The sequence below is a fragment of the Colobus angolensis genome, unplaced genomic scaffold (genome assembly GCF_000951035.1).
Source record: "Colobus angolensis palliatus isolate OR3802 unplaced genomic scaffold, Cang.pa_1.0 Scaffold8, whole genome shotgun sequence".
Classification (NCBI taxonomy): Eukaryota; Metazoa; Chordata; class Mammalia; order Primates; family Cercopithecidae; genus Colobus; species Colobus angolensis.
In genome coordinates this window covers 7817830-7839559 of record NW_012121820.1, presented here as the reverse complement: position 1 = coordinate 7839559, position 21730 = coordinate 7817830, and the positions used below count along the sequence as shown (strand labels likewise).

At 51.1% G+C, this 21730-nt stretch overlaps 3 protein-coding genes across 9 annotated transcripts in view; 2 read left to right on the top strand and 1 right to left on the bottom strand.

The window, feature by feature from the left end:
- The window catches only part of DNTTIP1 (deoxynucleotidyltransferase, terminal, interacting protein 1), a 28939-nt gene extending 25878 nt beyond the window's left edge, over positions 1–3061 (top strand). The window contains exons 9-11 of the mRNA XM_011928917.1: positions 769–840; positions 2529–2584; positions 2701–3061. Coding sequence (XP_011784307.1) covers positions 769–840; positions 2529–2584; positions 2701–2839 — 267 coding nt within the window. The 3' untranslated portion in view covers positions 2840–3061. The remainder of the gene's footprint in view (positions 1–768; positions 841–2528; positions 2585–2700) is intronic.
- Positions 3062–4230: 1169 nt separating this feature from the next.
- Positions 4231–8342, top strand: UBE2C (ubiquitin-conjugating enzyme E2C). 6 transcript variants are annotated; one of them, XM_011928910.1, is made up of 6 exons: positions 4232–4462; positions 5113–5140; positions 5936–6022; positions 6780–6984; positions 7091–7150; positions 8086–8342. In XM_011928910.1, the coding sequence occupies exons 1-6, from the start codon at positions 4362–4364 to the stop codon at positions 8142–8144; spliced, it is 540 nt and encodes a 179-aa protein (XP_011784300.1). In that variant the 5' UTR covers positions 4232–4361; the 3' UTR covers positions 8145–8342. The 6 variants fall into 6 exon arrangements, with proteins under 6 accessions (XP_011784302.1, XP_011784300.1, XP_011784304.1 ...); XM_011928911.1 differs by lacking the exon at positions 6780–6984 and adding an exon at positions 6629–6779 and having other exon boundaries at positions 4299–4462; XM_011928913.1 differs by having other exon boundaries at positions 4319–4964.
- A 7234-nt stretch (positions 8343–15576) lies between these two features.
- The window catches only part of TNNC2 (troponin C type 2 (fast)), a 14663-nt gene continuing 8509 nt past the window's right edge, over positions 15577–21730 (bottom strand). The window contains exons 1-6 of one of the 2 annotated variants that reach the window (XM_011928901.1): positions 19906–20117; positions 17138–17189; positions 16851–16994; positions 16648–16762; positions 16349–16485; positions 15577–15742 (exon numbers count right to left, since the gene is read on the bottom strand). In XM_011928901.1, the coding sequence (XP_011784291.1) occupies positions 15711–15742; positions 16349–16485; positions 16648–16762; positions 16851–16994; positions 17138–17189; positions 19906–19908 (483 nt within the window). In that variant the 5' untranslated portion in view covers positions 19909–20117 and the 3' untranslated portion in view covers positions 15577–15710. Of the gene's footprint in view, positions 15743–16348; positions 16486–16647; positions 16763–16850; positions 16995–17137; positions 17190–19905; positions 20118–21730 lie in introns of those variants that run through there. The other variant, XM_011928902.1, reaches the window with a different exon arrangement.

Here is a 21730-nt window from a genome sequence, read left to right as displayed (position 1 = left end):
CGAGACTCTGTCTTAATAAATAAATAAACAACCTGGCGCAGTGGCTCACACCTGTAATCCCAACACTTTGGGAGGCCAAGGCGGGCAGATAATCTGAGGTTGGGAGTTCAAGACTAGCCTGAACAACATGGAGAAACCCCGTCTCTACTAAAAATACAAAATTAGCCAGGTGTGGTGGCGCATGCCTGTTGTCTCAGCTACTTGGGAGGCTGAGGCAGAAGAATCGCTTGAACCCGGGAGGCGGAGGTTGTGGTGAACTGAGATCATTCCATTGTACTCCAGCCTGGGCAACAAGAGTGAAACTCCGTCTCAATAAAGAAATAAACAAACAAACCTTATTTGTAACTCCAAAACTGAGTTCTTAACCATGATGCTATTATGCATCTGACAGTACATGAGGTGTCCTGATTCTGGTTTTATTATGGTCACTGTAATAATTACAGGTGTTATAAGCTACCTCAGTTCATTTTTTAAAAGAGGAAGCTCTAAAGTAATAGTTATCAGTCCCACCAGTTGCCCAGGGTGCTTTGTTTTGAGAAGGGAGTGAGGATTGGGAGTGTACTAAGTCTCTGGGAATTGGGTCCCATGGTCTGCCCTCTGGGTTTGGCTCAGCTTTCTCTGAAGAGATTAGTGAGCCCTCTAAGTCCACCACGCTAGGAGACAAGAACTTTTGGTAAGAGCTGCTCAAGGGCCAAGAGTATGCTCTGGGACCAAATGAGAAGAGCCCCTTACCCGAGGCTAATTCTCTTATAACTTCATCCCTTACAGTATGCAGCTGACCCCCAGGACAAGCACTGGCTGGCTGAGCAGCATCACATGCGGGCAACAGGGGGCAAGATGGTAAGCAGTATTCATTTGTACCACTGCCAGCGACCCACCCCACTTAGAAACCAGGATTTTGGCTGTAGGTGACAGCTTACCTCCAAATCTGACTCCCAAAGCCTGACCAGTGTGTGAGAAGAGAGACTTATAGGCCCATTTCTTCATGCGGAAGAGCAAATTGTAATCTTCAGGTTCCCTTCCCTATCCCCTAGATCTCCCTTCCGCCCCCTCACACTTTCTCCTCATGCCTCCAAGATCACATATTTGGATATTAGCTGTCCATGGGAATAGCAGGTATAAGACACACAATACAACTTTTCCCCACTACTGCACCCATTGATAGACTTCACTCATTGATCACTCTTCCACCAGACACAGCTATAGAATCTTTTCTCAAACCAGTACTTGAGGCCACACCCCTTGGCAGTAGGAGTTAGCAATGAAATGTGTTTGCACACCTGGCAGCGCCTTCCAGATTTACCTCTACTTAAAGAGTTCTCAGATCATATGAAACAGCAACCTTAGGAAAATCATCATTGCATGTGTTCAAAAACTAGTGTTGAGGGCTTTGTCCATCACACACAATGTCCCCCACCTGAGGACTCACTCACTCCCACCACAGGTACTGCTCCTTTTAGAATCTAAGTGTTTTACAAACTGATACACCATCTCCTTTCTGGCAGTGAGAGCTACCTTTTATTTTATTGTACTACTCCATGCCTATGCTTTACTTCAAAAAAGATTTAAGCTCCATGTACATAAAATACAACATAACATAAATAAGAAATAGATGGTAGGGGGTGGGGGCAGGACCTAAAATTAAGCCACCAGTAAAACTAGTTCTTTAAAAAAAAAAAAAAAAGTTTTTTATATTGCTGACCTGGGAGACCTGTGCACTTCTACAGATGCTGGCAAATTCAGCTCTAGGCCCCACTCACGGACACCTGATCTGTTATGGTTCATAGTGCCCATAAGATGTAGACAAATTACTCAAAGGATACACAGTTATTCCTGACCCTAACATTAAAAAGTCTCTCACAGAAGACTTTCTCATGTGATGAACAATTATCTCTTCCTATATGTTAAGTTCACAAAAGGGCCCTCACCCACTGTAGACCGAGGCATTGTGACAAAGCATTTCTACAGGCCCCAGTACGATACAGGCCAGTTACTAGACAGCAGGGCAGTTTATCATGTTTTCCATTTTGCCACAAATTCAAAACCAAGTTATCTTTGTCCTCAGAGGGAGCACATGGTTTCCTCTTCCTCATTTCCTATTTCCATGTATATTTTGCTGGCTTTCTTGCCATTTTGTTATAACCCACCTTGGGTCCTTTTGTACACTTGATCTTAACCAAAAGGTGTAGGAGTAATGGTGGATCCCTTTTTTTTTCTTTATTTTCTTTTTTTTATTTTTACTTTTCACCACATCATTCAAGAGAGAAATGGGTCCTTTTTTAAAAGAGGAGGCTATAAATAAGTCACCAGTCCCTACTCTCCCATCCATAAAGCATCTACTTTAGTAAAAGATTGTCTCAAGGAACCATTCCCATCTCTCCCCACTTACTCTTCCCTACTAAATTGTAAACCGCTTCCCCCCTCTTCCACCTAGTAGCAGGCCTTACATTAAGCAGATATTTAATGAAGTGTTACTGAGTTGGAGTGACATGAATCGCAATGATCCCTCTCCCTTGCTCCTGCCTCAGGCCTACCTCCTCATCGAGGAGGACATCCGGGACCTTGCGGCCAGTGATGACTACAGGTAAAACCAGTGGGTCTCCTGCCCCTTCTCCTCTCCCTGCCTCAAAGTAGGCCCTAGAATGAGGCAGGGCCTATGTCCTCACTTTCCCCAACTTCCCTCTTCAATGTCTGTTCCAGAGGATGCCTGGACCTGAAGCTAGAAGAATTGAAATCCTTTGTCCTACCCTCCTGGATGGTGGAGAAGATGAGAAAATATATGGAGACACTACGGACAGAGAATGAGCATCGTGCTGTTGAAGCACCTCCACAGACCTGAGGCCAGGTCCCCTGGCCACACTTGGCAGCCTTCCTCCAAAGCCCTCTTCACACGGCTGAGGCCACCGCTGGGACTGCTCCTAGATGGATCTCAGCGGCATTAAGCTGTGCCTGAGCGAGTTTGTAGTGACTCACTGCACAGCACCCCCAGACTGGCATGTGGTTCTATATTTGTAAAGTTATTGGGATAAGAAACAATTAAACAGTTTGTAATTAACACAGATGGTGAACCTGTACCTTGCGGGAACTGACAGAACATCAAGGGCTCTAGAAGTGGATGTAGAAAAAAAGGACAAGATAACCCTCACCCATAACAGTATAGAGCCAGGCTTGATGAGACCAAGCTGGGAGCACCATGTACCTTGCCCGTCTTCCCTTTCCCCATTTGTAGTTTCTTTACCCAGCTAAGTTAAGGACATGGCAGAATGTGGCGGAGTTTGATGACGGATCATATGAAAAATAGAGTTGGCTTTTATTGCTCCCATTTTACAGGTTAAGGTACTAAAGGACCTGTCCCAAGGTCACACACTACCCATTGGAGAGGTAGGATATACAGGATATGAACCTGTGTTATTGGGGTTGTTTGTTTGAAGACAGTCTTGCTCTGTTGCCTAGGCTAGAGTGCAGCCTCTGACTCAAGCGATTCTCCCGCCTCAGCCTCAGCCTCAGCCTCTCCAGTAGCTGGGACTACAGGTTCGTGCCACCTCACCAGCCTTTTTTTTTTTTTTTTTTTTTTCCCTTAAGTAGAGACAGGCCTCCCTATATTGTTGCTCAGGCTGGTCTCGAACTCCTGGATTCAAGCGATCCTCCTGCCTGAGCCTTCCAAAGTGTTTGGGATTACAGACGGGAGCCACAGCGCCGGGCCTGAACCAATGCTGTCTTTTTTTTTTTTTTTTTCTGTCGTCTCTGCGGAGATGTGAACCTGTTTTCTAATAGGGAGCCTGCTGCTCTAGCCATCAGCCTTTAGTTTTTCCCCTCGCTGGGATTTTCAGATACTTAGGACCCAGCAAAGATGCCCCTGCGATTATAATTGTGAGGAGGAGCTGAGGTTTCCGGTTTGAGGGAAGGGTACCAGTGCCGCAGGATTGGAGGCACTCCCCGAGGGAGATCGGATCAAGGCTGGGTGTGCCGGGTGTTCCCAAGCGGAGTAAGGCGTGTAGCCTTAAGGAGGGGGTTCATCCCACATGGACGTTTTCTTGGCCCTTTAATGGTTAGCGTTTTCCAAAGGCCACCAATCCGCTACGGATTCGTTAGTTAATGGCATCCCGTCTACCAATCGGCTGTCAGAAGCGGGATCCTGACGCCCAATAGTGGTGCGCCGGTGGGTAGGTCTAGCAGTGGAGCAGCGACAGAGCGCTCCGGCGCGTCCCATTGGCTGGATTAAACCCAAGCGAGTCACTGATTGGTCGACGCCCCCAGAGGGTTACAATTCAAACGCGGGCGGGCGGGCCCGCAGCCCTGCAGTTGCAGTCGTGTTCTCCTAGTTCCTGTCTCTCTGCCAACGCCGCCCGGACGCCGCCCGGATGGCTTCCCAAAACCGCGACCCAGCAGCCACAAGCGTCACCGCCTCCCGTAAAGGAGCCGAGCAGAGCGGGGGCGCCGCCCGGGGTCCCGTGGGCAAAAGGTGGGTGACGCGGCGTACCATTCGCTGGGCCTGCCATGCCCTAGGCATTGGGACCCAGAGCAAAGATTTCTAGGACCACCCCCGTCCCACCTCCTGGAGCGGGAGATAAGCGGGTGCAGAGGAACACGCCAGGAGCTCGGGGCCTGGCATTCCCCTGGGCATGGGTGCTGAGGGCGGAGACTTCCTAGACTCCCACCTCCTTGCGCGGGTGAGATTTGAGAGATAGGGGACACGCCAGGAGCTCAGACCGTTCTTTGAGACTCTCCCGAAGGAGGATGGGAGGGGAGGGGAGGAGAGGGGCGCTGCCAGGCTCCTTCCCGGGTGGGCCTAGATGAAGACGCGCAAGGACCCTCGTGACTTGGCGGAGACAGGGAAAGGGAGAAGTTGACTCGGGCAAGGAAGAGATGCCAAAGCTTGGGGAATTAAGAACATGCCAGAATCATCCCGAGGGAGTCTGGAATTAGGGAGGGTGAGGACTCGCTAGGATCGTCCTGTGGATCTGGTGAGTGTACCCTGAGCTGAGCCTGACCTTGACGAAGTGGGGAGCCTCCATGACGGCTCCCCCTGAGAGATTCAGATGGGAGAAGATACACCATCTGGAGCCCTGGCCCATCCAGACTCCCAGATAACCCCGAATGCTCTTTTTGCAGGCTACAGCAGGAGCTGATGACCCTCATGGTGAGTGACTAAGTACCCGGAATCCCAGCCTTCCACCCAATTTTCAGTAGCCTCCTTTCCTCTGTCAGCTTTTTTGCTAGACATAGGGGTAAAATATAAATGTAATTTGCTCCCTCCTGGGAAGAAGTTCATACACGCCACCTACACCATTTCTTCCAGCAGTCCCTCCTCCCAGTTCCATCCCCCCACATGAAGTTATCTCTGAAACACTTCCCTGAAGTCATACAAGACCCTCCCTGTCCAGTGTGTCCCTACTTCCTGGCCCCAACCAAGCTTTATCCACACCCAACTCCCCACCCTTCTTGGTATTTCTAGCCTATGAATTTGGTTGCTTTATTTTGGATCAGAGTGTGATGAGATTAAGGGGAGGCCGGGCGCAGTGGCTCATGCCTTATAATCCCAACACTTTGGGAGGCTAAGGTGGGTGGATCACTGGAGGTCAGGAGTTCGAGGCCAGCCTGGCCAGCATTGCAAAACCCCCTCTCTACTAAAAATATAAAAATTAGCCAGGCATGGTGGTACATGCCTGTAATTCCAGCTACTCGGGCGGCTGAGGCATGAGAATCGTTTGAACCGTGGTGACAGAAGATGCAGTGAGCCAAGCGCACTACTATTCTCCAGCCTGGGCCACAGAGCGAGTGTGTGTGTGTCTGTAGAGATGGGGTAACCCCATCTATATCTCATATATATGTGTGTATATACATATATATATATATGAGATATGCATCTCACCCACTGACTTTTGCTGTGCCCGAAAGTGTACTCCACATTCCAGCAAATGTGTTTCCTCCCCAGATGTCTGGCGATAAAGGGATTTCTGCCTTCCCTGAATCAGACAACCTTTTCAAATGGGTAGGGACCATCCATGGAGCAGCTGGAACAGTAAGTGTAGGGCTGGGATGGGTGAGTGAGTCTGGGGAAAGGTGGGAGGTGAGATCCCAGTGAGGGCTCTGCTTCAAACCTTTGGTAGAGCAAGACACTCCACCTGTGACTGTTCACATTCTCTGAGCCATGTGGCCTTGTTCTTTCCCTCTGCGCAGTTAGAGGGTGGGTTTAAAGCAGAGCTGTCTATCTTAGATGTGTTTAGGGGGCCAGACAGCAAGGAAATGGATGAAGTGAGGACTTTGGCCAATAGGAGAGCACAGATCTCAAGAAGGCAGCTTCCCATTGCTGCAGATCAGGTTTAAGATGAGTCAGGAGTCCAAATCTGTGCCAAATCTCCTAATTTTTACATATTAGCAACTAATATTCTAATTGAAATAAAGCACAGAATGCCAATTTTCAATCCTTAGACCAAAGAATCACTGATGTCTCCATCAGATAAGAGGAAAGCACCAGGCTAGGCATGGTGGCTCACACCTGTAATCCCAGCACTTTGGGAGGCTGAGGCAGGCAGATCACATGAACCCAGGAGTTCAAGACTGGCCTGGGCAACGTGGTGAAACCCTGTCTCTAAAATAAAAATTAAAATAAAAAAACTTGTAAAAGGCAGTGGGGAGCATCAGAACCAGCTCAACAGTGTATCTACTGTCTGCTCCCAGAGAAACTCAAGGTTCTAGCATGCCCCTTGTGTGGGGCTTGGGTTGGGATATGAGGCTGCTGCTAGAGCTTACTCTGCGTGTATTTCTCCAAATACCAGGTATATGAAGACCTGAGGTATAAGCTCTCACTAGAGTTCCCCAGTGGCTACCCTTACAATGCGCCCACGGTGAAATTCCTCACACCCTGCTACCACCCCAACGTGGACACCCAGGGTAACATATGCCTGGACATCCTGAAGGACAAGTGGTCTGCCCTATATGACGTCAGGACCATTCTGCTCTCCATCCAGAGCCTTCTAGGAGGTGACTTTAGAGACCACCCCCTCCCTTCCATGCAACTTGGGAACCTGTTGGGAGTTCCCGGGGTCAGCCCCTTCTATCCCCTTGACCTCTTTCTCTCCACCCACAGAACCCAACATTGATAGTCCCTTGAACACGCATGCTGCCGAGCTCTGGAAAAACCCCACAGGTGAGTCCTCAGTCCTTGAGCCCAGGGTGATCCCTCCCCCAACCTTCAAAGGCTCCCTCTAACAAAAGGAGCCCAGTGAGTTGGGACCGGGTTGGTTGGGGCAGGGTGGAGTATTGGCAGCAACCCACTTCTGCTTCTGCCCCAGTGCTCCTATTTGCTATAAAATAGCAATTATTTTATAGCGGAATAAAAATTTTTGGCTATAAATAATTTTGGGAAATTATCGGGGAGGCCAAGGCAGGAGGATAGCTTGAGGCCAGGAATTCGAGGTTACAGTGGACTATGATCACAGCACTGCTCTCCACCCCAGACAACAGAGTGAGACCCTGTCTCAAAAAGGGGGAAGGTGGGATTAACCTCTTCCATATTAATGCAGGTTAAGAGGTTGCTTAGTAGAGTGCCTTGCCTGTGCCCGCCAGTCTCGCTGGAAGCAAGCCCTTCCAGGAGAGCTGCCTGGATGGGCAGTGCAGGGAGAATGCCGGGCTGGGAAACCAGCCCCTCCTTCTCCACCTCCTCCCACCTTTGCATTCCTGGTCAAACTGCCTCTTGCCCACCTTAATTAACTCATCCTGGGCCAGGCACAGTGGCTCATGCCTGTAATCCCAGCATTTGGGGAGACCGAGGCAGGTGGATCACATGAGGTCAGGAGTTTGAGACCAGCCTGGCCAACATGGTGAAACCCCCGTCTCTACTAAAAATACAAAAAAATTAACCAGGTATGGTGGTGGGCACCTGTAGTCCCAGCTACTCTGGAGGCTGAGGCAGGAGAATCACTTGAATCTAGGAAGCAGAGGTTGCAGTGAGCAGACATCGTGCTACTGCACTCCAGCTTGGTCAACAGAGTGAGTCTCCATCTCAAAAACAGTAATAATAAATAGTAAAGATGAACTCACCCTGTCTCCATCACTCACTGAGACCCGCCTGTTCTCTTCCAGCTTTTAAGAAGTACCTGCAAGAAACCTACTCAAAGCAGGTCACCAGCCAGGAGCCCTGACCCAGGCTGCCCAGCCTGTCCTTGTGTTGTCTTGTTAATTTTTCCTTAGATGGTCTGTCCTTTTTGTGATTTCTGTATAGGACTCTGTATCTTGAGCTGTGGTATTATTTTTGTTTTGTTTTTGTCTTTTAAATTAAGCCTCGGTTGAACCCTTGTGATGTATATTAAATAAATGCATTTTGGTCCTTTTTTAGACAAGTTGTTGCCTTGTAGTTACACTAGGGTTGGAGGTACTCAGGGTAGGCAGAGGTGGAACTTAAGGATGTGGGGCCAAGCCGGGCGCGGTGGCTCAAGCCTGTAATCCCAGCACTTTGGGAGGCCGAGACGGGCGGATCACGAGGTCAGGAGATCGAGACCATCCTGGCTAACACGGTGAAACCCCGTCTCTACTAAAAAGGGCGAGGTGGCGGGCGCCTGTAGTCCCAGCTACTCTGCACTCCAGCCCCGGTGACGGACCGAGACTCCGTCTCAAAAAAAAAAGGATGTGGGGCCAAGCAGTGAGGTGACAAAGATTTATTCCCTTGTACCTTATTTTATGACTCTGCATCTGTTTCTTCATCTATAAAATGAGTGTCACAATAATACTTCCTGTCTATGGAGTCGGTGATGTGTACCAGCAATGTTAGTGAATGTTGGAGCTCCCTCAGCTGTGTTGCAGATGAGGCTGAGCCAGACCTTAGGCTGAAACCTCCTATAGCTGTAGAAGGAACAAGCGTGTGTGTTGGGGAGGGTCCCACCACACAGCCGCCCCATGTTCTGTCCTGAAGAATGCTCAGGTCACCCTAAGCAGGTCCAGGGCCTAGGGAGACAGCCAGGAAAAAGCCCCTTCCCTTGCAGGACTCTCAGGTCTGAGCTCTGGTCTCCAGACTCTAGCCCAGGTCCCCTGTGGAGCTCCACCTCCAAGGGGGCACAGTCACCTCCTGCTGTATATCCCCCAGCAAGCCCCCAGCCTCTTGGGCTGCCTCTTTTCCCTGGCCTGATGAAGTCTCCAGCCTCTGAGCCCCTAGGAGGAAACCCCTGTTGACCAGCTGGGTCCCCGCAAGGGTCGGCAGGTGGAAGAGTAGGTTGAAGTGATAGCCCCTTCTCCCCACCCCCCGCAAAGCCCTTCAGGAAGATATCCACGGTGGATAAGCAGCACCCAGATGTGCTCCAACCTTGCACCCAACTCCTTCAGGTCTGTTAGCTGGTTGGTTGTGCAAGCCTGAAGCGGGGAGGGGTTGGGATTGGAAGTTAGTTCCCTTCATGTCTACGGTTGTGCTCTTAGGTCTCTCCTCTTGGGTTTTTTCTTAATCTAACATGCATACAAATATACTTGGGATCTTGTAAAATTAAAATATTTTCGGTAGGTGTGAAGTGGAGCCTAAGATCCAGTCTGTTTATTTATTTTGGTTTCTAAATAGTTTCCAAGTGATGTCATTGCTGTGGTCTAGTTAAGAACAAAATTTAGAGCAATGTTCTTAGAATGGGGTCCTAGGCCGGGCGTGGTGGCTCAAACCTGTAATCCCAGCACTTTGGGAGGCCGAGACGGGCGGATCACGAGGTCAGGAGATCGAGACCATCCTGGCTAACACGGTGAAACCCCGTCTCTACTAAAAAATACAAAAAGCTAGCCGGGCGAGGTGGCGGGCGTCTGTAGTCCCAGCTACTCGGGAGGCTGAGGCAGGAGAATGGCGTAAACCCGGGAGGCAGAGCTTGCAGTGAGCTGAGATCCGGCCACAGCACTCCAGCCTGGGCAACAGAGCGAGACTCCGTCTCAAAAAAAAAAAAAACAAAGAATGGGGTCCTTCCAGCAGCACCAGCATCACCTGGAACTTGTTAGGCAATTTCTTGACCCCAAACTGCCCTCCAGGTTCTGAAGGTCTCCCAGGGCTGAAAATCACTAGGTTAGCAGATACTGGAGAAAACCAGAGCTCAGAGCCTGGCACTAAATTAGTCAACAAATGCTGGCCAGGGCCGGGTGTGGTGGCTCACTGCCTGTAATGCTAGCACTTTGGGAGGCGGAGGCAGGAGGATTGCTTGAACTTAAGAATTCAAGACCAGCCTGGGCAACACAGTGAGACCCCCGTCTCTAATAATAAATTTTAAAAGAAAAATAAATGCTGGCCGGGCTTGGTGGTTCACATCAGCAATCTCAAGATTCTGGGAGGCCAAGGTTGGAGGATCACTTGGGGCCAGAAATTCAATGTTATAGTAAGCTGTGATTGTACCACTGCACTCCAGCCTAAGCAGCAGAGTAAGACCTTATCTCTGAAAGAAATGTTTCAAATGCTAACTGTGGTGGATGTGTTTTTGTCTGCCATGTGGTCCTTGGTCATGGTGTTTGGTACCCTAGATGGCCACATGGCCTGCCTTAGGCCAGTCCCAGGTCTAAACTGTAGTTCAGATTCAATTGGTGTTCTCTGAAATTAATCACTGGGAGAGAATAAAGTTATTTTACTAATGGAGTTGCTAAAAGAGAAGGGAATTGGTCTCAGCTGCTGGAGGAGCCCGCTGCAGACAGAAGAAAACCAAGCAGAGACAAACAGCTGGGAGCTGGAGAGATGACATTAACTGAGACTCTGGCCTCCAGTTCATGCTTTGCCATCCCAGTTCGATGAACCAACAAATCCCTCTTCGGTTTAAGTCCGTTTTGTTTAGATTTCTGGCACTTGCAACAAAAAAAAGCCTGGTCAGGAAGTATTTGAATTTCTGATTATTATGATTCCCATTTTATTGAATTCCTGCAAGATAAAGGCCCTCTGCTTGGGGGACTGGGGAATAAGTGCCATACAGCCCAGTGATTAAGAGCTCAGACCAGTCTGGGCATGGTGGCTCATGCCTGTAATCCCAGCACTTTGGGAGGCCGCAGTGGGTGGATCACCTGAGGTCAGGAGTTTGAGACCAGCCTGGCCAAAATGATGAAACCCTGTTTCTACTAAAAATACAAAAAATTGGCCAGGCATGGTGGCGAGTGCCTGTAATCCCAGCTACTCAGGAGTCTGAGGCAGGAGAATCGCTTGAACCTGGGAGGCGGAGATTGCAGTGAGCCAAATCACCCATTGCACTCCAGTCGGCAACGAGAGCAAGACTCCATCTCAAAAAGAAAAAAAGGCTCAGACCAGGTAAGCAGAACTGTTTCAGGATCCTGGCTCCGCCTCCATTTGCCCGTAAACATGTAAGCAGTTACATTTAACCTCTCCGTAAAATGAATATACTAGCACCTACCTCATAAGACAGTGGAAGGACCTTAGAACAATGCCTGGTAGATAGTAAGCACTCAATAAAGGTTGGGTGTTGAACTCACATATACCCATGAAAGTTCACAGGTGGAGCACCCAATAGAATAGGAGGGTCAAGGAAAGGTTTTTGGAGAAGGGAATTGAGACCTGAGGGAGATGCACATTCCTTGGATAGCAAGTTCAGGAGTATGTAAGGAGAGGAATACACAGCTGGGAGTGGTGGCTCATGCTTATAATCCCAGCACTTTGCGAGTCCCAGGCAGGAGGATTAGCTGAGCTCAGGAGTTCAAGACCACCCTGGCCAACATGGTGAAACCCCGTCTCTATTAAAAACATAAAAATTAGCCGGGCATGTGGCTCCTGTAGTCCCAACTACTCGGGAGGCTGAGGTGAGACAATTGCTTGAACTTGGGAGGCGGGGGTTGCGGTGAGCTGAGATCACGCCACTGCTCTCCAGCCTGGCTGACAAACGCAAAACTCAAACCTCTGTCTCAAAAAAAAAAAAAAGAAGAAGAATACAGGATGGGGAAGTCGCATAGACGTCAGGTCATGATAGGCTGGAAGGCCATATTAAGATACTTGGGCTAGCCTGGGTAACAAAGTGAGACCCCATCTCTACAAAAAGTAACTAGGGGCTGAGGGGGAGGATCCCTTGCGCCTAGGAGTTCAAGGCCTCAGTGAGCTATGATTATGCCCCTGCGCTTCAGCCTGTGTGACAGGGAGATTCAGCTTCTTAAAAAAAAAACTTGGACTTTATCATGAGGCAAGAGTAAGCTAATGAAGCCTTAAGCAGGGCAGCGACATGATCAGATTTGTTTTTATGTATTTTTTGAGATGGAGTTTCACTCTTGTTGCCCAAGCTGGAGTGCAATGGTGCAATCTCTGTTCACCGCAACCTCTGGCTCCTGGGTTCAAGTGATTCTCCTGCCTCAGCCTCCCAAGTAGCTGGAATTACAGGCATGCGCTACCACGCCCAGCTAATTTTGTATTTTTAGCAGAGACGGGGTTTCTCCATGTTGGTCAGGCTGGTCTCAAACTCCCAACCTCAGGTGATCCACCCGCTTTGGCCTCCCAAAGTGCTGGGATTACAGGCATGAGCCACCACGCCCGGCCTATGTTATTTTTTAAGACAGAGTCTCACTGTGTCACCCAGGCTGGAGTGTAGTGGCGCAATCTTGGCTCACCGCAACCTCCGCCTCTTGGGTTCCAGCAATTCTCCTGCCTCAGCCTCCCAAGTAGCTAAGATTACAGGCATATGTCTGGCTAATTTTTATATTTTTAGGAGAGAGGAGGTTTTTTCATGTTGGCCAGGCTGGTCTCAAACTCCTGACCTTAAGTGATCCGCCTGCCTCGGCCTCCCAAAGTGCTGGGATTACAGGTGTGAGCCACGGCACCCGGCCTCCGTCTCTATTTTAAAATATGTATATAATTCAAAAAAAAAAAAAAGAGAGATTCAGGTAGAACCAATAACAGGTAGATAGCATCGGAGTTAAGAGCCTTGCTCCTGTGCACACCACATAGTGCATGGCGATACTACCTAGGTTATTATCTGGGTGCCTGTGTACTTCACCTCCCTAGGCCTTAGTTTTCCTACTGTAAAGTGGAGATAACAACATCTGCCTCTAGGGATGTTATGTGAGTGAATGAGACAATGTCCATAAGGCACAGTATACAGTAGGCACTCAGTAAATAGTAATGTTTATCAAACCCCAGAACTGATCCTGGCTGGAAATAAAAACAGAAAAACATGAATAGGACAAAAGAGGAAGAAGAGAAAAAGACAGATGGAGAGAAAGAACTAAAGCAATGAGCAAGGTGACAATAGAGGCTGGGCGTGGTGGCTCATGCCTATAACCTCAACATTTTGGGAGGCCAAGGTGAGAGGATTCTTTGAGCTCAGGAGTTTGAGACCAGCCTGGGTAACATAGTGAGACCACATCTCTGCTAAAAATAACAAAAACTAGTGGGGGGTCACCCATTTGTAGTCCCAGCTACTCGGGAGGCTGAGACAGGAGGATTGCTTGAGCCCAGGAGGTCAAGGCTGCAGTGAGCTGTGATCACCTACTGCATTCCAGCCTGGGCAACAGAGCGAGACCCCGTCTCATTTAAAAAACAAAACAGGGCTAGGCGAGTTGGCTCACGCCTGTAATCCCAGCACTTTGGGAGGCCAAGGAGGGCGGATCACGAGGTCAGGAGATCAAGACCATCCTGGCTAACACGGTGAAACCCCGACTCTACTAAAAATAGAAAAAAAATTAGTCGGGCATGGTGGCAGGTGCCTGTAGTCCCAGTTACTCAGGAGGCTGAGGCAGGAGAATGGCGTGAACCCGGGAGGCGAAGCTTGTAGTGAGCCGAGATCGCACCACTGCACTCCGGCCTGGGTGACAGAGCGAGACTCCATCTCAAAAAAAAAAAAAAAAACAGAAGGCCAGGCATGGTGGCTCATGTCTGTAATCCCAGCACTTTGGGAGGCTGCGGCAGGCAGATCACCTGAGGTCAGGAGTTCAAGACCAGCCTGGCCAACATGGCGAAACCTGGTCTCTACTAAAAATACACAAATTAGCCAGGCATGGTGGTGGGCGCCTGTAATCCCAGCTACTCAGGAGGCTGAGGCAGGAGAATGGCTTGAACCCGGGAGGCGGAGGTTGCAGTGAGCCAAGATTGTGCCACTGCACTCCAGCCTGGGTGACAAGAGCAAAACTCTGTTAAAAATAAAAAATAAAAAAAAATGCTTGGCCGGGCGCGGTGGCTCAAGCCTGTAATCCCAGCACTTTGGGAGGCCGAGACAGGCGGATCACGAGGTCAGGAGATCGAGACCATCCTGGCTAACACAGTGAAACCCCGTCTCTACTAAAAAATACAAAAAAAACTAGCCGGGCAAGGTGGCGGGCACCTGTAGTCCCAGCTACTCGGGAGGCTGAGGCAGGAGAATGGCGTGAACTCCAGCCCGGGCGACAGAGCAAGACTCCGTCTCAAAAAAAAAAAAAAAAAATGCTTGCTATGTGCCAGGCACTGCTATAAGCACTTTGCACACACTAACTTCTTCTCACAACCCTGTGTGTACTATCATTATCCCCATTTTACAGGTAAGAAAACTGAGGCACAGAGTAGTTTAGTTTGTCACAGGCAGTGAGCACTCACACTCAGGCATTCTGTCTCTAAAGCTAAACTACCCCCTACACTTAATTAGCTGTGATCTGATACCTGTTGTATACAAATCACTATGGCAGCAAATAGCCAGTGAGGGGAGGGTTCGCGGGAAGTGATGGTATCTGAGCTGGCTCTTGTAGGTTGAAGAATCTGCCAGCTTATAAGGAGGACAAGGGCATTCCAGGGAGGGCAAACAACATGTGCAAAGTACCAAGGGCTTGAAAATGTACTCCAGGTCCGTATCAGGAATAAATTGCCCAGTGTGGCTGTGGAAAGAAAGAGAGGGAGGGAGGGAAAGAATCTGGATCTCATTCTAGAAGCAGTGAGGAGCACCGAACTACTTTCAATAGGGCAGTGGCCAGGTCAGATATTTTAGCTCGCTGGTGCTGATGGCCCTCTGCAGAGTGCACTGGCTGAGACCGGGTGGAGGCAGAGATCTGGGGTCAACTGATGAGATCAGAATCTCCTTAGTGGGTGCCTCCACCCTCCCCTACCACCACCAGTACAAAGCGAGGATTAAGCACTTGGAAGAAAAGAGGAAGTAAAAGGTCAAGCAGAAACAATGCTACCTGGCATGGATGGGCACCTACTCCCCCTCTCCCCAGCTAGGGAGCCTGCAGAAGGTGGCAGCTATGACAACATCTAAGATGCCAACATTCCAGAAAAGAAGGACGGTGGGGAAGTGAGGGAGCTTCCCAGCTTCCCAGGGTTCTAGCCTCTCCCACCCCCTCACCCTACCTGCAGTCCCGGGACCCCTCCGCAGTCTGCCGGCTCACCCTGACTCAACTCCAAGCCCCTGCAGCCTCCTGGAGCCATCACTGCCCGTCCGTCAAGCTGCACACACCCAGAGCCAGCTGTCGGGAGCCAGCCTTGAACCTGCAGACCCCGCCTCGAGCTCCGGGGCCCAGCTGCCTTCCGCATCCTGCTGCTCCCACATCCCGCAGCTCCGACAGCCTCTCCCGGGATCCCTGAGGGTGCTCCGGGTGGTGCCAGCCGGGATGGCGCTCTGGACCGCAACCCTTGAGACCCACTGTTCTCAGCTTTCCCCCCATTCAGGCCACGAGTTTTGGAACATTTGCTTTTATTCCTTCCAGACAAAGACCCACAAGGGGCCGTGCCTCCCTGGTGGGGACCCGGCAGGGCGGAGTCTCCCACACCCTAGGGACACGCGATCTTGGTGGAGGCGACTGACCACTCCTTACTGCACGCCCTCCATCATCTTCAGGAACTCTGCGGGAAAGGAGAGAGAGAGGGTCAGGGGTCCCACTGGGGACGCAGAGGCCAGGCCAGGGCTCCAGCCACACAGAAGGGATGACTTTTTTTTGTTTTTGTTGAGACAGAGTCTCGCTCTGTCGCCAAGGTCACCAAGGTCTGTCGCCCAGGCTAGAGTGCAGTGGCACAATCATAGCTCATTGCAGCCTCGATCTCCTGGGCTCAAGCAATCCTCCCACCTCAGCCCCTGGAGCAACTGGGACCACAGGCACATACCACCATGCCCGCCTTTTTGTTTTATTTTTTGTAAAGACAGGGTCTCACTATGTTGCCCAGGCTGGTCTCGAACTCCTGGCCTCAAGCAATCCTCCCGCCTCATCCTCCCAAAGTTCCAGGATTTTACAGTCCTGAGCCACCACGCCCCCCTGCCTGGTCATTAATTGATAAACTGCACAGAGTCGTGGAGTGCTTCTATACCCGCCCCCAGGAGACTAGGGGAGCTTTTGAAGTTATGCCCAGCCCAGCCCACAAGGCCAAGGACACTGCACGGGAGCCAGGCACCAATGCTCGCCGTCCCCTGTGGCTCCCACCCACTCTTCCCAAGCTCCCGTGGCCCTCCCTCACCGTCGAAGTCAATGCGGCCGTCATTGTTCTTGTCGCCATCTTTCATCAGAGATTCGATCTCCTCGTCCGTCACGTGCTCCCCAGAGGCCCTGAAGATCTCAGCCAGCTCCTCCGGGTCGATGTAGCCATCTGCATTCCTACAAGTCCAAGGGTCAGGGCAGGGCTCAGGGCCAGGGCGAGCTGCCCTGGCCACCACACTGACGCCCCGCTTCTGCACCCCCAACCCGGGGAACCCTCCAGCGCTGCCGGCAGGCTCTGACTGCTCAGCCCCTCCCTCGGCTCCCAGGCCCCCAGCGCACTTGTCGAAGATGCGGAAGCACTCGGCCAGCTCCTCCTCGCTCTTCCCCTTCGCGTCCTCTTTCATCTGGCGCACCATCATGACCAAGAACTCCTCGAAGTCGATGGTGCCGCTGCCTGCGGGGAGCAGGTGATGGACTGAGCCTGAGCCCAGCCGCTGCCGCCTTTCCCCACCATCCCCTGCCTCCGAGGGACACCCACTCACCGTCCTCATCCACCTCCTCGATGATGGCGTCCAGCTCCTCCTTGGTGGGTGTCTGGCCCAGCATCCTCATCACCGTGCCCAACTCCTTGACGCTGATGTCCCCACCACCATCAGCATCAAACATGTCAAAGGCAGCCTTGAACTCTGCACGGGAGGGCGGAGGGCAGAGGGCAGAGGTGAGGCCAGCTGGACTGTCAGCCTCACATCTACGCCCCCAACTCTGCCCAGAGGCCAACATGTCCCCAGCATACATCCACCCAGCCCCCAGCCTGCTGCGCCTCACTCACCAGCGATCATCTCCTCGCTGAGGTAGGACCTGGCCTCAGCCTGCTGGTCCGTCTGCAGGAGACACAGAGAAAATCTAAGCTGACGAGGCAGCCCCAGGGCAGTTGCTCACCTCAACCCCATTCTTCCCAACCCTCACTGTCTCAGCGCTTCTTGGTCCTCCAAAAGAACAACTTCAAACTTGCCACATAATTGTGTGCGCGCACAGCACCCAATCACAGTTTTGTTTTGTCTTGCTCTGTCACACAGGCTGGAGTGCAGTAGTGTGATTATAGCTCACTGCAGCCTCAACCTCCTAGGCTCAAGCAGTCGTCCCGCCTCAGCCTCCTGAGTAGCTGGGACTATAGTGTACACCATGCCTGACTAATTTTTTAAAGTTTTTGTAGAGACAGAGTCCCGCTATATTACACAGGCTTGTTTTGAACTTCTGGGCTCGAGTGATCCTCCACCTCGGCCTCCCAAAGTGCTAGGACTACAGGCTTGAGTCACTGTGCCCAGCTTCTGACCCTAGTTTTTGTTTTTGTTTGTTTTTTGTTTTTGTGACAGAGTCTCACCCTGTCGCCCAGGGTGGAGTACAATGGCGTGATCTCGGCTCACTGCAACCTCCACCTCCTGGGTTCAAGCGATTCTCCTCCCTCAGCCTCCCAAGTAGCTGGGATTATAGGCATGTACCTTGGCCGGGCGCGGTGGCTCACGCCTGTAATCCCAGCACTTTGGGAGGCTGAGGTGGGCGGATCACAAGGTCAGGAGATCAAGAGCATCCTGGCTAACACGGTGAAAACCCGTATCTACTAAAAATACAAAAAATTAGCCCGGCGCGGTGGCGGGCGCCTGTGGTCCCAGCTACTCAGGAGGAGGCGGAGCTTGCAGTGAGCCGAGATCGCGCCACTGCACTCCAGCCTGGGCGACAGAGCAAGACTCCGTCTCAAAAAAAATCAAAAAACATACAGGCATGTGCCAACACGCCCAGCTAATTTTTGTATTTTTAATAGAGACGGGGTTTCACCATGTTGGCCAGGTTGGTCTTGAACTCCTGACGTCAGGTGATCCACCCACCTTGGCTTCCCAAAATGTTGGGATTACAGGCGTGAGCCACCATGCCTGGCCTGACCCCAGTTTTTTGTTTGTTTTGTTTTGTTTTTGAGACGGAGTTTTGCTCTTGTTGCCCAGGCTGCAGTGCAATGGCACAATTTCAGCTCACCACAACTGCAACCCCCGCCTCCCAGGTTCAAGAGATTCTTCTCCCTCAGCCTCCCAAGTAGCTGGGATTACAGGCATGCACAACAATGCCCAGCTAATTTTGTATTTTTAGTAGAGATGGGGTTTCTCCATGTTGGTCAGGCTGGTCTTGAACTCCCGACCTTAAGTGATCTGCCCGCCTCGGCTTCCCAAAGTGATGGGATTACAGGCGTGAGCCACCACACGTGGCCTGTGACCCCAGTTTTGAGAAAAAGAGAGGAGACAACAAATTAAGTCCAAGGCCTTCTCACTTGTCAATTGAAGGCCAAGTCAGGAACCCCCCAGTGACCTTAGGCAAGTCACTTAGCATGCATTCATCTTTTCTCTGTAGCTTTTCAGGGATGAGATGTCAGGGGTGTGAAAGGGTTTTGTAAAGGCTAGCACCATTCCAGCACTATTTTCCAGTTTTCTATAGCTCCTAGTGGTGCCGGGTACTTTAATAGTTGCTCAATAAAATGTTTGTTATCAAATAAATAATAATGCAACACAAAGTTATTGAGTCCTTGCTGCATGTCAGGCCGCAGATCAAGCGCTGGGACCACCAAGAAGAGACAGAGGACACATCATCCCGCCCCCCCTCAGACAACTGGCAGAGTCGGAGACTGTAAGCTTCCTCCTTAGGATTCAGTCATTGGAGAAAAGGCCCCTCATGTTGGGCCGAATGTGATGGAGGCCTTGACATGAAAGTGAGATATCTGCAGGGGGTTCCAGGTCATAGCCAAGCCAGGCCATCTGGGTCAGAGGCTTTGGATTGAGGCTGGCAGTGAGGACAGGGTGAGGCTTCCAAGGAGCTCCTCAGCCGGCTGGCTGCCGGCCCTCCTCCTTCTCCCCCTCCTTCCTCTCCTCCTCTTTCCCTGTGCCAGGAGGGCAGGCTATTTTTAGCCAGGCATGGGCAACAGCAGCTGGCCTCCGGGATCTAGTTACTCCTTGAAGTGAAGTGGGCAAGGGGATCTCAGACGAAAACAACAGCTCCAAATCAGAACCCCTCTCTAGGAGAGCGGAGTCTCTCTAACTCTGGTCTGTCATCTTCTGCCCCTTCCCATCATCCTCAGGGCTCCCAGAGCCCTGCATCTGAGCAGGCCCCACACCCTGCCGACCTCCTGTCTTCTGGAGGAGGCTTTCTTCTCTCCATGACGATAGGAGGGTTTGGCCAGGCTTCTGGCTCACCCCTGCCACTGGCCTGCTGGGTGACTCACTCTGACCCCTCAGAGTCCCCACTGTGTGAAGGAAACAAGCTAAGAGCTCTTCACAGGTCTACGAATGACACTGCTGGAAGTTTCTGAAGGTGAGTAGGCAGTCAGCAAGCCTTGAGGATCAATCTCTGGAATATCCCAGCCCTCCCTTTTCAAGAAAAGTCAAAGGCCTTCCTCTAAGACACCTGGGTTCCAGGAACCTCCATGCTCCAACCTCAAACATCCCAGTTACTGCCCCACATAGCACTCAGGTCTGGCCTGAAAGAGGTCCAGAGTGCTCCCGCAAGTAAAGGTACAAAGTCCCCTCTGGTCCTTACCATGGTTGCTGGTGACCTTACCATGGTTGCTGGTGACCGGTACTCCTCTGCTGCAGGTCGCCTCCTTTGCACTCTGCCACCCAAAGATGCCCTGGCCTGCTCTAGCCCCCGGGATTTGTAGGGGCACCCTCCCCTCCCACCTCCCTGGTCCCCAGCACTGGAGACCCTGCCCAATCAGATCCTGGGGTCGGCGAGCCCCACCCCTCCCACAGTCTGAACCCATTACCTAATTTAGCCAAGGGCCCTTGCAGAGAAATTTAAGCCTCCAAGCAGGTGGCAGGCCTTGACGTCCTAGATTCTTGTGAGGAAGTCCCGCCCTGTTCCACCGCCTTGGAGTCCCCCTGACTGAGGAAGCACACTGGCTCCAAGATGGTAAGGACAATCAGAGTAGTAAAGAGTGATGCAGCATGGTAAAATGGGGAGAGTACAAGCCTTGAAGTCCAAAACCCAAGATCCAAGGCCAGCCTCTGCGAGCTGTGTGACCTTGGGCAGGGAGCAGTGCCTCTCTGAGTCATTTCTTCATCTGTGGGAAGACCTGTCTGTGGGGTCTCCCTCACAGAGAGAACATGGTAAATGGGAACCCGGGTATAAGTCACTTAGCTTGTGCTGGGTACACAGTGTTGATGCTTGGCAAGAGGAATGTCCTGTCTTTGAACCATGGTAAGGGGCAGGGGATAGAAGGAGGCGAAAGTGACAGCTAGGCCACTGTTTACTGAACCCCCACAATGTGCCACACACTGTGCTAAGCATTTTAACATGATCTCATCTAGTGCTCCTCCTATGAGATAGCAACTATTATTATCTCCATTTGACTGCAGAGATTTGTAAATCATAAAGGTCTATACTCACTCTGTCACCAAGGCTGATGTGCAGTGGTACTATTATAGCTCACTGCAGCCTCGATCTCCTGGGCTCAAGTGATCCTCCCACCTCAGCCTCCCAAGTAGCTGGGACTAGCAGTGCACCACCACCCCTGGCTTTTTTGTTTTTCCTTTTTTGTACTGTTTGTAGAGATGGGGTTTCACCATGTTGCCCAGGCTGGTCTCGAACTCCTAGGCTCAAGGGATCCTTGAATCCTTGGCCTCCTGAAGTGCTAGAATTACAGTCATGAGGCACCATACCCACCCATGTTGATGATTCTTATTATTAATCCCGACTGGAGGGAAGCTGGGACAGACAGTCCTTGGGGGACCTGTCTAGATGGAAAAATGTATGGAGGGATGGAGGAGAGGAGAATGTGCATACGGAGGAGAAATAATCATTGAAAGCAAAGATCCTTCTCTCAAAGTTACCTTCTCCATGGAAAGGGTGTTTGGATTCACTTTTTTGGGGGTAAGGAGTAGGCAAGGGAAGGTTATTTAAGTGGTAAAGGGGCAGCTGGCCCCTTCCTAGAGCTGAGTGAAGAAATCTGGTCATCTGGGGAGTAAAGGGGTGGGCAAAGCAAGTCCAGAGGGAACCCACCCCAAGAATCCACAAGGTAAAGGCGGGGCACTGGGGAGTAGGCAAGACTTGTGGACAGTGACTACGTGGACAGAAAGAGCACCAAGTCAACCGATAGCAGGCTCTGGGGCCAGGAAATGGGGGTTGGACACCAAGGAATGAAGATGGACAGTGGCAACTGGGCTGCCCCCTTCCCCTATATATAGACATTCCCAAGGAAAGCTCAGCAGGGCTGGGCCAAGCTAAATAAGGCCTCCCCCAGGCAGGCAGAGTGCCAAAGCGTGAGACCCATGGGATTCCAATTTAGTTTTTGGTTTTTTTTTTTCTTTTGAGACAGAGTCTCACTCTGTCACCCAGGCTGGAGTGCAGTGGCGCAATCTCGGCTCACTGCAACCTCCGCCTCCTG